At 43.3% G+C, this 15,867-nt stretch overlaps 1 protein-coding gene across 7 annotated transcripts in view; it reads right to left on the reverse strand.

Moving 5' to 3' along the window:
• The window catches only part of LOC146801344 (CD276 antigen homolog), a 213,826-nt gene that overhangs the window by 45,199 nt on the left and 152,760 nt on the right, over positions 1-15,867 (reverse strand). For all 7 annotated transcript variants that reach the window (XM_085621002.1, XM_085621001.1, XM_085620999.1 and 4 more), the window contains one exon: positions 4,633-4,920. In XM_085621002.1, coding sequence (XP_085477128.1) covers positions 4,633-4,920 — 288 coding nt within the window. The remainder of the gene's footprint in view (positions 1-4,632; positions 4,921-15,867) is intronic.

Raw genomic sequence — 15,867 nt, forward strand, 5'->3', positions numbered from 1 at the left:
ATTCTATTGCACTATTATCAAGCAAAAGCTAAACTGCTTTAGCGCTTGCTTGATAATGTTAGCGACCGTTTTCAATTACGCCTTGCATGTCATCGCTAATGACATGCAAGGTAGGCGTTCCTGACTTAAAGTCCATGAAAACGGTCGCTAACACAACATCGCCCTATTACCAATGCGGCCCGAATCCAGCAACGCGATAAAAAAGTGCGCTAAGCGCGTTTATTGCATTTCCCTAACGCCTAAATAAAATATGACTTAGCCAAACATTACATGGGAGACGTATAGTCCGGTTACGACCACGCTTGCCTATTAGCAAGCTTTTTTTTTTTTTTAAATCGCACTGGGTTTATCGCAGGATTTCTCCCACTGAAACCCGCTATCGCTGGCTTTCACATCGCATCTTGGCGGCGCCTTGATAATAAGCCGCCAATGATGCGATGTGAACCAGCGACAGACGGCGATAAAAAAAAATGCGCTAAACGCGCTTAGCGATATTTAGCGCATTTTGTTGATAATATCCCCCTTAGTCGGCACATGCTTGTAATATTTAATCTTCCCCCGCCCCCCGACCCCCACTCCCGCAGCTTCCTCACCGCATGGTGGGTTGAGAAAGAGGCTCCATGGCAGTGAGTCAGCTCTAAATGCAGAATAAATTCCTCCTGCTGTGGCCACGTGATTGGAACTGAATGTCACAGTGTGCGTCGCAGACCTTCTCTAGTCGTTGGCCTGCCTGTTCATTCGCGGAAGAGCAAGTGGACGTGCAGTGCTTAATTTGCAAAACAATAAGTGCCAGGGCCCCCCTCATTAGAAGAACACTGCAGCCTGCACCATCAACAGCCCCTGCCAGTGCTGCCAATAATAGCACCAACACATCTATTAACCATCACACAAGTGTGACAAGTCATTCTATTCCAGGCCCTTAACACTTAGGCGGCAGGTAGTACTTATTGATAATATTTATTGATTTCACAAACAATTGTTGTGCTCATACCTAAATTAGGCAGACAATTGAGGTTCGGTGCCGAGCACCAGAAAACACCGGCTCAAGTTAAGCACGAAGATGCCACAATAAGAATACGTCAGGCAAGGGGGAGACAGGAATAGACCGTACAGCCTCATTATAGTGATCAGGCTGACTGAAACACCGCTGAAATCAGGAGCCATAGTGATGTAAACCTTTTCATAATTGCAAAGTGTTTTTAATTTTTTCTTTCCAAGTGATTGGACTATGAAGATGATGGGGGTCTTTATTAAATGGGTACATTATGTAAACATTGCTGAGAAAAAAAAACATTATGCTCCAAGGAAATAGCTGCATCAGCCACTTAACACCCTTTAGCCATTTCATCTTAAAATGCCTCTAAGTTTTGCGACATGCACCCCTTTTAATTTTCTCCTGGAAATGTCCAGTCTGACCTGCTAAACATTCTTCCCAAATTCCCTGCGGGCATCTTAATGGACCAACACTTTTTTTTTGCTTGCTTGAAGGTAATAGCTGGGTCTCATTAAATAATGCAACGAGACAGGCATGTGTGCAAACAAGCTGCAGCTGAATGGCAGTAGACTACGAAGGCAGAGCTCTGTATGTCATTGATATTGTTTTAGGCAAGTCAACTACCCTACTAGAAAACTCATATAAGCCATGCGCATCTTCTGTGCTAAGGTCCCTATAGGCCAGGTAAATTCTCTGTGCCAAGGTCCCTATAGGCCAGGCACTTCCTCTGTGCCAAGGTTCCTATAGGCCAGGCGCTTCCTTTGTGCCAAGGTTCCTATAGGCCAGGCGCTTCCTCTGTGCCAAGGTCCCTATAGGCCAGGCGCATCTTCTGTGCCAAGGTCCCTATAGGCCAGGCGCATCTTCTGTGCCAAGGTCCCTACAGGCCAGGCACTTCCTCTGTGCCAAGGTCCCTATAGGCCAGGCGTATCCTTTATGCCAAGGTCCCTACAGGCCAGGCACATCATCTGTGCCAAGGTCCCTATCGGCCAGGCACATCCTATGTGCCAAGGTCCCTATCGGCCAGGCACATCCTCTGTGCCAAGGTCCCTCTATGGCAGGCATATCCTCTGTGCCAAGGTCCCTCTAGGCCAGGAGTATCCTTTGTGCCAAGGTCCCTATAGGCCAGGCGCATCCTCTGAGCCAAGGTCTCTGTAGGCCAGGCACATAATTCGTGCCAAAATCCCTATGTGTGTGTCTTAGACACCAGCCTCACTATGAATTGCTTTGTAAGACAGACGTTGTGAATATAATCACTTCAAGGCGCTTGTGTCTGGTGTTCAGGTGGAAAGCAAATCGAACTAGAGCCCTGCATGGCAGTATAAGCTTCCTCACCCTGCTCACCAGAGAGCACCTGGGACGCACTGTGGTACCTGTCCATCAGACTCTTCTCCCATTCTTTGCTCAGCCCTCTTGGCTGCGATAACAAAAGAGTGTTTTGCCCTTGTGAAGAGGATTGATGTGAAATTTGCCTCACCAAATTAAAACAGGCACAATGAACAATGACTTCAAAGCCTACGTGAGCAACTTGGGTTCCCTGCCAGTGGTTCACAGATCACAAAGATGCATGTGGTGTTAGTGGGGGTAGCAAAAGCACAAGTTCCTGAGGCTAAGGACAGAGGGCTCGCAACCAGGACTTGATGTAAATCTCATATGTTATGTTCACATGGCAGCACTGTTAGGGCAACTGGCTGATCATAATTACAACCTGGCCATGTTGAACTGTGTCTGATGTGAGATTTACAAGACTCCTGCCAGTTTAGTGCACACTACTTTGCAATCAGGTACTTGTATTTTAAATGCAGAGTACTGGAATGTAAATTATGTTGGATAAAAATGTGGGAAACATAGCTGTCAAATGGCACATCATAATTGGGGACACATTCAGCTACCTAGTCCTGCTTGCCAGCAAAAAGTCCTAAGCAAACACAAGGAGATGATGGATGAAGCGCTGAAACTTTTCAGGCACTCGCCCCCAGTCACAGATCTGGGTTGAATCCATCATCGTTCTTTAGCTCCCTTCGCCACCTCATTTCAGACCCAGCCATATGCAAATCAATCTTGACTGTGTGCCTCATGGGAACAGTCCAGCCTGAACTGCTAAGCCAGGTCTTCCCTGGAAGAAAAACAAGCATCCTGGGACCGGTTTCGGGGTAACACCCCTCATCAGCCAGGCTGGCTTGAATCCAGTGGCAAAGTGAGCAAGGGACCCACATCTGGGCATACCCTGCCAACTTAGGGTGAACAAAGCAAACACAAGGAGATGATGTGCGGAGCACTGAAACTTCTCAGACACTCACCCTCAGCCACAGATCTGGGTTGAATGCATCATCGTTCTTTAGCTCACTTCGCCAACCATGTTCAGACACAGCCATATGCAAATCAGTCTTACCCCTGTTTCTCATGGAAACAGTTGAGCCCGAACTGCCAAGCCAGGTCTTCCCTGCGACCGGAAACAAGCATCCTGGACCGGTTTCAGGCTAACAGCCCTCATCAGCCAGGATAGCCTGAATCCAGTGGCAAAGTGAGCAAGGGACCTACGTCTGGGCATACCTTGCCAACATAAAGTCCTAAGAATGCTGGGACTTGTCGTTTCAGCTTACCTTTAAAATGGACCAACAGCAGGCACAGCATACTGCCTGCTGTTAGCTAAAAGGCAAGGACTGAGTGGAATTCATAAACAGATTTCAGCAGGTGCCCTGCAAGAATCCACAGCAGATGAATGAACACCCTCCGCTATCGTACTGTATGTCTTGTTCTGACAGCGTGACCGGCTGACTCGTGTAACTGTTCTCATTACAGAGTTGTCATTTAAAAAACGGTGCATTCTGGTAGTTGTAGTGATTTGTTTCAAAAGAAAGTCTAACACTTCAACAAACCTGATGGCAATGATTTGCAAAAGAAAAGTTAATGAAAAGCTTTTGAAAGAAGCCACCCTGGGCCGCAAATAACAAGCATGGATCGGAATATTTAACTAACACAAATAGTTTGCAATAACAATATGCAGCAACAAATTATTTTTCTAGGGTAAGCATCACTATTATTACACAGAGGTTTAACTTCTTCCAAGCTGGTGCAGCGTGAGAGTCCTATGAAAGTACGTTAGGCTAGACAAGCATTTTCCTTTATATTTTGACATTTCATTTTTATTTTTGAATTCTGGAAAGCTTCTGGAATTAAAAATATTTGAAAAGTAAACCATGCCATTTATAAAGATAAGAAAATAATAATTTGGATGTAGTTTTGAGATACCTTAGGATATGCGTTTACTTTTCCAGTATTTGTAAATTTCCTTTTGTTTTACTTTTTCATTTTTTTAAGCAAGGCTTTAAAATCAAGTATTGGCAAAGCCAATAGTTTGGCACTCGTATTTCAAAAGCGAGACCTATTGGCTTTGCCAATGCTTGTTTTTTCCTCTGAGTCCTACTATCAATCTGTTTTATTACCTGACAGGTGGTGTGGCAGACCAGATACCACCCTGATGGAGGTCCATCAAAATCTACAGCCGAGGAGGCAGGCTCTTCCTATTTAGCGCTGGAGACAAAACACCTCAAGTGATGACATGCAAACTGCAGCTCTTGGCGCGGCCATCACAGGAAAACTCTGGACTTAGAGAGCTTTAAAATGTAACCTGTACTCACCGCCCGTTGCTGATGCAAACCGGTTCTCTTTGACCCGCTTGTTTTCAATGATGCATTCAACGTGTTCGGAAGCTTTGGCAGTGAGACTGCTAGAGACGTTGTAGGTGCCGTTAGCGGCTTGCTTGGATGGCGTCCTCTGCACTCTTCCGGAGTCTTTACCTACAGGTTCCCCATCAATGGTCCAATGGACATCTGCTTCTGGATAACCCCCAGTAGCACTGCAGGTGATGGTCCTACTGTTCTCGGAAGGTCCCTCTCTGGTGTGTAGGACTGGTTCATTGTATGGGGCTGGAAAAGACACCAGAAACACTATTTATAACCACAAGCAAGTGTAAAGTGTTTTACTGGACAGGTTTCTATAGAGCAGCAGAGGGTGAACTTGGTCCCACATAAAAGCATATTAAATGTATTTTACCAAAATGGAGGGAATAGGGTAGCATGGCTGGATTCAGTTCAAGAGGCAAACAGCAGAGCTAGGCTCAGAACTATGAGCCAGTCAGACGGTGTGGGCCCCTGACGGAGCTGTTCCAGAATGTATGACGCACAGCAAGGAACATACAGAGCAAAGCTTCACAATTAAACCACAGCATCTAAGAGACTGAACGGCAGGCAAGAATCACGAGCCACACAAGTGAAATTTTATGGCAAGGCACGGAGGCCAATATTATGCATTAACTTTCTTTTTGCCACACACACAGTAGCAACAACTACAACCTTTAATTTCAGAATTACAATACTAGTAACATTCTACAGAGTATACATGTCCCCAACAACAAGCCATCTGCCTTCTTTGTTGCTGCTCACGCATCAGATGAGTTCTTTGATTGATCAACAAGATTTATGTCAGAGATACTGTTGTGTGAAGATTTAGATTCCGTTTATAGGTATCCCGATTTATGCCCTTATATAGGTACAATTCACATTGTCCTTATTTGGACATAGAAATCCGGCCCTTATTTAGACATTGTCCGTACAAACCAAATACAGGCATGGCCACCTACATCCGTCCATCCACGTCACAACGATTTCTTGGAAAACCAGACCCTTAAGCCTTAAGGAATTACTCCCAGCTTGAATATTGATTTCTCCAAGAACTCATTAAGTATGCATGTGCTGGAGCAGAGTTTTCTGTTGAAAATTTATTGAGTTTTAAGCTCCAGTTTTGTTTATATGTTATGATTAAAATTACTAATTTATAATCGTTAATTATTAGTTTTGTTAAAAGTCTCAATTAATCAATATTACTAATAAGAGAAACTACACGTGGGAATGCATATATGTTGCTTAATAATATTTGCAATTTAATTAAACGAGTGTCGCAAAAGTGCTATTTGGTTCGTGTTTGCGCTTTTAAAATAACGTGTGCTAATGTTTCTTTGTGTTGCAGACGGCTAGGTAATTACATACACATAAGGGTATTAGTGGGGATTAACACTGTATAATCATTATGATGTGGTAACGTTGTTTTGTGTTTCTTTTAATTAAGATGGTCCGTTTTGGCCTAAACCAAGATGGCTGCTATTTACAGCCTGCGCTCGAGTGATTGAATTTTGACGAGAGGCCCTGCTGAACATGGTTGAAAGTCACCTGACCACAGCCTCTATCTGAATTAAAGGTTTCCCTGAGGACAGCAGCTCTGGGCATGTTTCCAATTGTCCTTGGAGAAGAATAAAGCCACAATGGACAAAGATAAACCTGCGGTGGCTCTGCTATGGTACCAAGGAAGAGCATTCATAAATGTATCACTTGCAAACTCGAGTTTCCTTCTTCCGTGTTTTTATTTTTGTGATTTTTTCTGAGCGGAGGTTTTCTAGATGTTACCAAGTGACATCCTTTCCTGCTCGCTCTGCTCAGCGGCTCAACGGACATTCAGAATTTGTTTGTAACTTTTATTTCGCTAGTTTTGTTATAAATATACTAGACTAGAGAGGGTCCGTGGTCATTGCATTCGGGATTTTGAGGCCACTTCTTCCAGAACCTATGCTGAGGACGGCAGCTCGAGAGACTTTACTGAGAGACCTGTCCTGACCCATTTAGCTAGAATAGGTAACTATGAGAATAATGATTTTGTTATTGATTGACTTTCATTTGAACTAATTTAGACTGGTGGTTATTTCTTTGTCATTTATTGAGTTTCTAATGTTTCCCTATGTTTAAAATCATGACTCAGGACAATAACTTTATGGTCGCATTGACCTCGTTTAGATGCAGATTGGTTTAGGTTTCTCTCCTATATTCAGTGTGGATAGAGTAATAGTATGAATTTCAGTGTGATGGGCCCTAGCGTATGATGAGTGTATGTGCGTGTGACTGTAGGTTTACTCTGTCCGTGGAAGTAGGGAGAATTTATATGCGCCGATCTGCAGCAGTTTCCTGGTAGCAGTATGATGGTTAGATTATTGTCTTGATCTGATAGATTGCTTGTACAAAGGCTTTGATTTATTGATTTATTGGTTGATGTTGGTATATGTACTAATACTATATGTTGAGGTCGTCGTATTGAGTTTTATGTAGTGTGTGCGGCTTCTGGAACTTGGGAGCTGGTGACGGTTCCGTAGTAGGGCAGAGGGAAGTGAGTGCTGCTCTCGGGAAAAACGGGATTGTTGGAATTACCTGTATGTATGCAGGAAAAACGTGTGACAATTGAAGTTGCGCGTCACATTGTCTGGGTTCGGAATCAGTGACATCGTCGTGTGTTACTATTAGGGACATATTTTCAGTATAAAAGGGGTGTGTATGGTAGCGAAGGTTATCTGTGAAACTCTGGTCTTAAGTCCCAGGGATCCGTAAGGTTCGCCGTTAAAGCTTATCGCGGGAGAAGTAATAGGTATTCTCTGAGCTTGTCTGAAGGACTGGGCAGAGGTAAGTGCTGCTTGGTTAACGTGTGTTATAATTCTGTAGTGGGACAGACTGTTCGCTGTTCTCGGGAAAGGCAGGATTCTGTGTGGGTGTGCTATATTTTTCTGGTATGAAAGTGCGTGAATGTATGAGCATTTAGTTGATTGTAAGACTCTTTGGAGCAGTCCTAGAGGAAACAGTTAATGGATGCATGTTAGAAGGGCAGAGTAGAGGGACGTGCTACTGTGTCAACGAGAGTAATTATTCCGTAGTGGAGCAGAGGTAAGCGCTGTTCTAGAGAGAAGCGGGATTCTTGTGAGAAAGACTTTTCTTTACTATTCTGTGGTTAGCGAAGCAGACAATGGAGATGTTTATATGTTGTAACTAATAGATTTTGTAGAATCTGAAACGAAGTCTACTGAGAAGGCTTTGTAAAGGAGGGGTAGACGAGTAGAAGCTGCAGTCAGCGACCACTGACGTCAGAGACAGACCGCGCTGTGATTGGGTAGTAGATCAGAACAGTGCTCGCGCTAGGATTGGTGCGTTAGTGTGAGCCGCGCAGGGATTGGAAGGAGTACAGGGTGACGTAGACGCTCCAGGATTGGTGCGTTGGTGTGAGTCGCGCTGTTATTGGACAAAAAGATCGTACAGTTGCGGAAGGGATTAGAGAATATTGGTAAACGTTAAAATGTATTACCAACCGGAGGAAAAGAAGAAGAAATCCTTGTTCGGTAAAATTAAAAGGTGGTTCGACAAGGATAAAAACATAATAACCAGAGAAGGTGAATTGCTACCTCCAACGAGAACTCCTGCATCCTTCATGGTTGCGAAATATGGGTATCATACCTGTATATGGTTAGACAACTGGGCTAAGTACACTAAGGAGGATGGTGTTTTAGCGTTCCCGGAACATGGTTCATTTAATCTGGCCGTGTTGAGAAATTTACGGGAAAAAATGATGTGTCTAGAGCCTAGACCAAGGCCGACACCGTTCGAGGCGTTGGTGGAATGGGAAGATGAGGTGCATGAGCGAGAGAAGCAGTGGAGTGGAGGCAACTATAGGTACATGTTCGGGAGGAAATATGATTGTGAAACTCATCATGATCGGATGAGGAGATGGCGAGATGCTAGTATGTCAGAGGGATTATATCCTATGAGGACAGTTGATGAGAAGGAAGAGAGGAAGGCTACGGAAAGGGTGCCTGATGCAGAAGTGAGAAGGTATGGGGCTAATGATTACGAAGAGGAGGTCTTGGATGACATGATTTACAAGAGACCACCTCCGTATAGACCAGAGTCAGATGAGAGCACGCCAGTTGCTACTCCAATAAGAGATACTTTGCGAATTGTGAAAACTGAGATTGTGACACCTGATCTGAAAAGTGGTAGCTCTTTCACGGAAAGGGAAAGAGAGAGAGAGCGGGAGAGAGAGAATCGAGTCAGTGATGAGAAAACAAGAGAATTAGCCAGAACGACATCTGAGCTGACTGAGAAAATTAGAGAACTGACGAAAAATCTAGAAGCTGTTACAGTGCCTGTAACCATAGGTCCGGTTGTGCCTATTTTTGATAAGCAAAGAATGGGCGAGAATGGTTTGACAGTTCCCTATGTTGGAAATGGTTTGGTTGGTACTTGCTCTTTGGAGGGATCAGGAATGAGAACGGGAGGAAATAATTCGAGACAGTCGAGACATGACACATGTAGTGGAGGATTAGATGTGCAGCCTAATTCAGGATTGAATACTGGTTGTTTGGGAGGAACGATTTTGGAACCACAGAGGATGACAGAACAAGTGGGTGCAGTGAAAAAGTCTACTGAAATAACAGCGGAGGATTTGAATGATTGGTTGAAAGTTCTTCAAAAGAAGGATAAAGATTCACAGGCAATTGATGTAGCCAGGTTGCGCATAGAATTGGAGGAGCTTATTGCAGGAACAATTCCTACAGATGTACTGAAAAATCATCACGATGGAGAGTTGTTATTCATGTGCAAGAGTATCACCTGGAGGGCTAAGAGTACACATGACAGGTTAAGAGCAATAGCGAGTGAACAAGGGGTTGACATGGATAAGGTGAAAGCTTTGCAGAAGCCTTACAGGGTGGATTTCTCCGACAAGGATATTGAGAATCTAAATGGTGCTGGCAGAACAGGACAGATTAAGGAAATGATTGCCTTATTGCGAAAATGGGGTGATGTGGAAAAGTGGAAGGATAGATGGTACAAGAAAAGGGAAGATTCAGTGGATAGGACTTACTCAGCTTTTCCCATGAGAGAAAAAGAGAAAACAGTGGATGCTTATCCTATGAGAGAGATTCCTGGAGGAGGATATGTACATGTCCCATGGACTAGACAGGATATTTTATCATTTACGAATGATTTCCCTCGACTGAGAGAAAAGCCCGTCGAGTGGTATAGGCAGGTAGACAGGTTTGTGAAATTGTCAAAAGTGCTGTGGATTGACCTGAATAGTCTGTTTGATATAATTGTTCCAGCAGACTTGTGGGCAGAGTGTAAAATAGTTGTAGATTGGCCTGCTAAGGAGTATCCAAGAGATCCGAAAACAGGAGCACCAGATCCAGAGGTTATGAAGAAGTATGATCAGGTAATTGTGTTCCTGAAAAATAAAGTACCCCCGAAAGAGACAGACTGGGTTAAGATAGATCGAACACATCAGGAAGCAAAAGAATCAGTTCATGCTTTTTATGAAAGGCTGATACTGGCTTTTAAACAGTTCATTGGAGATGAACACCTGGGTGACAAGGATTTGAGTCATTTTGTATACAGATTTGTATATGGCTTGAGACCTGAAATCAGTGAAAGAATACGTGAGCATACAGTTGATTGGCAGAGTAAGAAGATTGATGAAATCTTGAGACATGCAAAGTACTTCAGTGATGAGATTGAGGCAAAACAGAGAAAGCTGAAAGAGAAGGCAATGTGGGCACAGGTGAAGGTTGCTGAGAAACAAGAAGCACAGTTGGTGGAACAGGCAAATAATCCAGGAAATAGACCAAGATATGCAGGAAAAGGAAAGGGGAATCTAGAGGAGGCAAAGAAAAAGTTCCCTTGTCACAACTGTGGACAATTGGGGCATTGGAGATCCGAGTGTACCAATCCACCATTAGTGAGTAATGAGAATAAACCCTTAAATCAACAGGTGCAGAACGAGGGGTGTAATCATCAGCAGCAACAGCAGAAGGTTGTCAGACAGCAGAGTCAAGAGCCAAAACCGCCCTTGCCGCAGAATAGAGGGTCCCAAAAGTATAACCAGAGTGCATACTTGGTGCAACTCTAGAAATAGACCAGGCAGGACCATTTGTAGATGGGAAAATAAATGGGGAGAGTGATACTTTTTTGGTAGACACAGGAGCGACGAGATCAACTGTCAGGTCAGCAGATATTAGAAATCTTCCTCTCTCGGACGAAGCAGTCCAAGTAGTTGGTGTAGCCAATACACAGATTAAGACTCGTCTTACCGAACCAGTAAGGGTAAGAATAGGGAAATTTTCAGACATGCCCAGGTTTGTAGTCTGTGACACTAGTCCAGTGAACTTGTTAGGTAGGGACCTATTGTGCAAGATGAATTGTACAATTTTCTGTACTCCGGATGGAATAGCTTTTGAGACACCAGATGAGGATGTTTTGTACCGGATGACTCTAGATAATAGAGAAAGTGAGATTGTTGGTACATATGCAGTGTTTAACCCAGATGATTTGCCTCAGGAGTTGAGACACACAGTGAAAACAGCGGTTTGGGATTTTACTGGAGAAGATGTGGGATTGATGAATAATGTAGATCCAGTAAAGATTTCAGTAAAAGAGGGGATTGTTTATCCTACTATTCCTCAGTACAGATTGACACCAGAGATATTTGAGGGAATAACTCCTATAATTGACAAGATGATTCAACAGGGTGTTTTGAGAGAGTTACTGAGTAGCCCGTGTAATTCACCGATAATGGGGCTGAAGAAACCTAATGGAAAGTTCAGGATTGTACAAGATTTGAGAAAAGTTAACAAAATTGTGGTGGCATGTTGTCCCATTGTGCCAAATCCTTCAGTGATTTTGTATCAGATTCCTCATGATGCTGAGTGGTACACAGTGATTGATTTGTGTCATGCTTTCTTTTCAATTCCATTGCATCATGACAGCCAGCCGATTTTTGCATTTCGGTTTGGACAGCGTATTTTAGCATGGTGTCGTATCCCACAGGGGTATACAGAGAGTCCTTCAATATTCAATCATTTATTGAAGAAATCATTGGAGAGTTTGATCATGCCTGAAAGCTCAGTACTAGTGCAGTACATCGATGACTTACTTGTGGCATCGAAGACACGTGAAGCTTGTGAAGTAGATACCATAGCTTTACTGAATCATCTGGCAGATGGAGGGTTAAAGGTATCTCCAGCCAAATTGCAATTTTGCAAGAAAGAGGTGCATTATCTTGGACACAATATTGAAAAGGGTCTGAGAAAGGTGACCGATGACAGGATCAAAATTATCAGAGGAATGAGAGCCCCAATGACCCAGAGAGAGGTGAGGATGTTTCTGGGGATGGTGGGTTATTGTCGTCCGTGGATAAGTAATTTCTCCTTGATAGCAAAGCCACTGATTAAATTGACCAAAAGTGAGGTGAGAGACCCATTGGAACTGGATAGAGAACAAATGGCAGCATTTGAGGAGTTGAAGAGCAGAATGTGTGAAGCTCCTGCTTTGGGAATGCCAGACTATGAGAAAGAGTTTGAATTGTATTGCAGTGAGAGAAATGGATGTGCACTTTCAGTGTTAATTCAGAAGCATGGACAACTGAGAAGGCCAATTGCGTACTTCTCATCGACACTTGACCCCGTAGCTGTGGGTTTGCCAGGTTGTCTGAAAGCAGTAGCTGCTACATGCAGAAGTTTGGAACAGAGTGAGGGTATAATAATGGGATATCCTGTAAGGGTATTCGTACCTCATGATGTGGCTATTCTTTTGACAAGAAGCAGAACTCAGTACATGTCACATAGTCGGCTGACTAAATATGAGAAAATAATTCTGGGAGCATCAAATGTGACTCTTGAGAGATGTGTGAATGTGAATCCAGCAATGTTGTTACCAGATGCTGAGAATGTGAATGTGGGAGATGATGTTGATCATGATTGTTTGGATGTGCTTGATTACTGCACAAAACCTAGACCAGACATAAGAGATTTGCCATTACCTGAGAGTGATCATGTGCTGTTTGTGGATGGATCATGTCTAAGGACTGATGATGGTGTGCTGAGTGCAGCATATGCAGTGTGCAAGGTTTCAGAAGTTATGGAAGCTTCGCCTTTGAAAGGAGTGAGATCTGCTCAAGTGGCTGAATTGGTGGCATTGACGAAAGCTTGCAAGATTGGGAAGAATCTGAGAGTGACTGTGATGACTGATAGTCAGTATGGATTTGGAGTCGTTCATGACTTTGGCCAGCTTTGGCTACAGAGAGGCTTCTTGACGTCGAGTGGGACTCCAATAAAGAATGCTGAAGTGATTGGGAAATTGCTTGAGGCGATACAGCTGCCTAAAGAGCTAGCAGTTGTGAAGTGTGCAGCTCATGGACAAGGAGATGATTTTGTTACTCTTGGTAATCGTTTTGCCAATGACATAGCACAGTATTGTGCAAAGAACAATCATTCGATTAATAGGGCACGAGAAAGGGAGATGTCTTTTTGTTCTGTGATGTTTACTAATGTCCTAGAAACGTGGGATGAAGTGAAACAGTTGCAGTATGAAGCAGGAGATGAGGAAATGAGAGATTGGATCAAGGCAGGTTGTGCCCCAAGAGAGACAGATCATGTTTGGATCTATAGAGATGGTAGACCAGTCATGCCCAATTCCATGTTGTCGACAATGGCAAGGATGTATCATGGCCAGGGACATCTGGGAAGGGATGCGATGATTAGGTCCTTTAAACAAACCTGGTACAATGCAAAGTTCAGGTTAATTGCAGAGAGCATCTGTCAGAGATGTTTGATTTGTCAGCAGTTCAATACTGGGAAAAAGACAGTGGTGAGTCTAGGAACAATAGGCAGAGAAGGAGGTCCTTTTACCAGGATGCAAATAGATTTCATTGAAATGCCCCAAGTGAACAGATTGAGGTATGTTCTAGTGGTAGTCTGTTTGTTCTTGAGATGGGTGGAGGCCTATCCGACTAGGAGAAATGATGGAATAACAGTTGCAAAGTTACTGTTAAGAGAGTTGATTCCTAGGTACGGGTTCCCAGTGACAATTGAGTCTGACAGAGGTGGACACTTCTACAATGAACTCATGGGTTTAATTTGTGAAGCATTGAGCATACAGCAGAAGCTACATTGTGCATACAGACCAAAGGCTTCTGGCGTCGTTGAACAGATGAATGGCACAATAAAAAAACGAATTGGTAAGATGTGTTTAGCCACTGGAATGAAATGGCCTGATGTCTTGCCTCTAGTGCTAATGACTATTAAGTCTACTCCAGATAGAACCACAGGTTTGAGCCCGCACGAAATATTAATGGGACGTGCGATGAGACATGCTTTCGTGCCTGTCAACAAGTTAATGACAATAACTGATGACATGATTTTGGATTACTGTAAAGGCCTGGCTGACGCAGTTCATTCTGTGTTTCACCAGGTTGGAGAAGACGCTACTACACTTGAGAAGAAGCAAGCCCATGATCTGAGTCCAGGGGACTGGGTGAGGATTAAGGTGCACAGAAGAAGAAATTGCTTGGTTCCAAGGTGGGGAAGGCCAAGACAAGTTATTCTGACTACGACGACTGCAGTAAAGTGTGCTGGTGTGAAAAACTGGGTGCATGCAAGTCATACTCTGAGAGTTCCAAATCCAAAAGATGGGACTGGTAAAGAGTATTTTGAAGAGTCAGATTCCAGTGATGATGCAGAAACTGAACCAGTGAGAAGAAAAAAGAATCCTGAAAGGGGTGAAGGAGAAAGAGAGTCAGGTGATTCTTTTTTCTTTCCAAGAGAGGCTTCAAGAGAAACATTGAGAGTCTCAGAGGAGAGATCAGATTCTGTAAGAGTGCCTGAAGTTCCAACGAACAGTGGAGAAGAAAGAGGTGAAAGGAGCAATTCCACAGAGATTACTCCTGAATCAGATGAAGAGGTTGAAAATCCACTTGAGATTACACCTGAAGAAGCAGGGTCAGTAGAAGATAGAGAGGGACAGATTGCGGAAGACCCCCGAGGAGGTGTAGGGAACATTCCTGATAAGCTAGGTGAAGGGACAAGTAGACAGCAAGAAGATTGCGTGTCGGAGACCCGAGGAGGGACAGGAATAGGGAAATCTCAATCGGTGGTGGAAAAGACTGTGGAGCAAAAGAAAATTGTTGAAGAACAAGAGGCAAATGAGACAGAATCGGATGAGAGTGAGAATGAGAAATTAGAGGGTCGAGTTCTGAGAAAGAGAACTTGGATTGGAGAAAGAAATAATAAAGAAGTAAGACCGAAAAGGGTTGTAAGAGGAGATCTTTGGCCTAACAGAATAAAGAGACTGAGGTACAGACTGACACAAGCAAATTAATCGAAAGCTGAACAGGTGAACAAGGTGTCAAGTCAGAATCAAGCAAAAGGTGAAAAACAAAAGGTCTCAAAAGAACCAGAGGAGATCAAGAGAATCAGAAAACCTAACCAGAAGTATAGGTCACCGGAATGGACGTACGTGGCACTGTCTGAAGGTGAAGAGGCAGAAGGTCAAGGAAATCCAGAGGGGACCGTACGAGAAGTGGTTGAGGAGAAAACTGTCGGAATCTTGAAAGTTATCTTGACTGACATTGGAGAAGAGTCGGATGTTCAGGATGTTGTTGAAGATCTGATAGAATTTGATGTTGCTGAAGATGAAGTGAAAAGTGATGAAAATCCAAATTGAGTGAACTAAAGGAGTCACTTGGAGGAAAGTGAAAAGTGAAAAGAAAAAATCTGAAATTAGCTGTTTGAAATAAACTAGTGTTCTAGTGTTTCAGTAGTGGATTAGAAGAGGCTAAGTCAAAAGACACTGCCAAAGTAGTAAAATGGCTAACACAGAGAATAATCAAAGTAGATGTGCCTTCTTGAAAAGATGGTGTAGAATGTGCTGCTGCTGTACTGGATTATTAATGCTATTATGGGGTGTACTAGCTTTACTAGTTACTTTTAGAGTTACAATAGGTACTTTTGGAATACATACTGAGAATGTGACCAATTTAGAGAAGAGTTCACAGAAAGTAGTTCCAACTAGAATTAGTAACATTTACATACATAAAGATAGGTCAATTAATGATTTTTCTAGCAATGTTTTTTCAAAGTTGTTGTACGAATACGTAAAGACAATGGAAGTTAGGGATTGCTACGTCTGTATGCAATTACCTGCATCCGTTTCAGAAGGTGTTACTTATCACCATTT

This window comes from Triturus cristatus, chromosome 8 (assembly GCF_964204655.1).
Source record: "Triturus cristatus chromosome 8, aTriCri1.1, whole genome shotgun sequence".
Classification (NCBI taxonomy): Eukaryota; Metazoa; Chordata; class Amphibia; order Caudata; family Salamandridae; genus Triturus; species Triturus cristatus.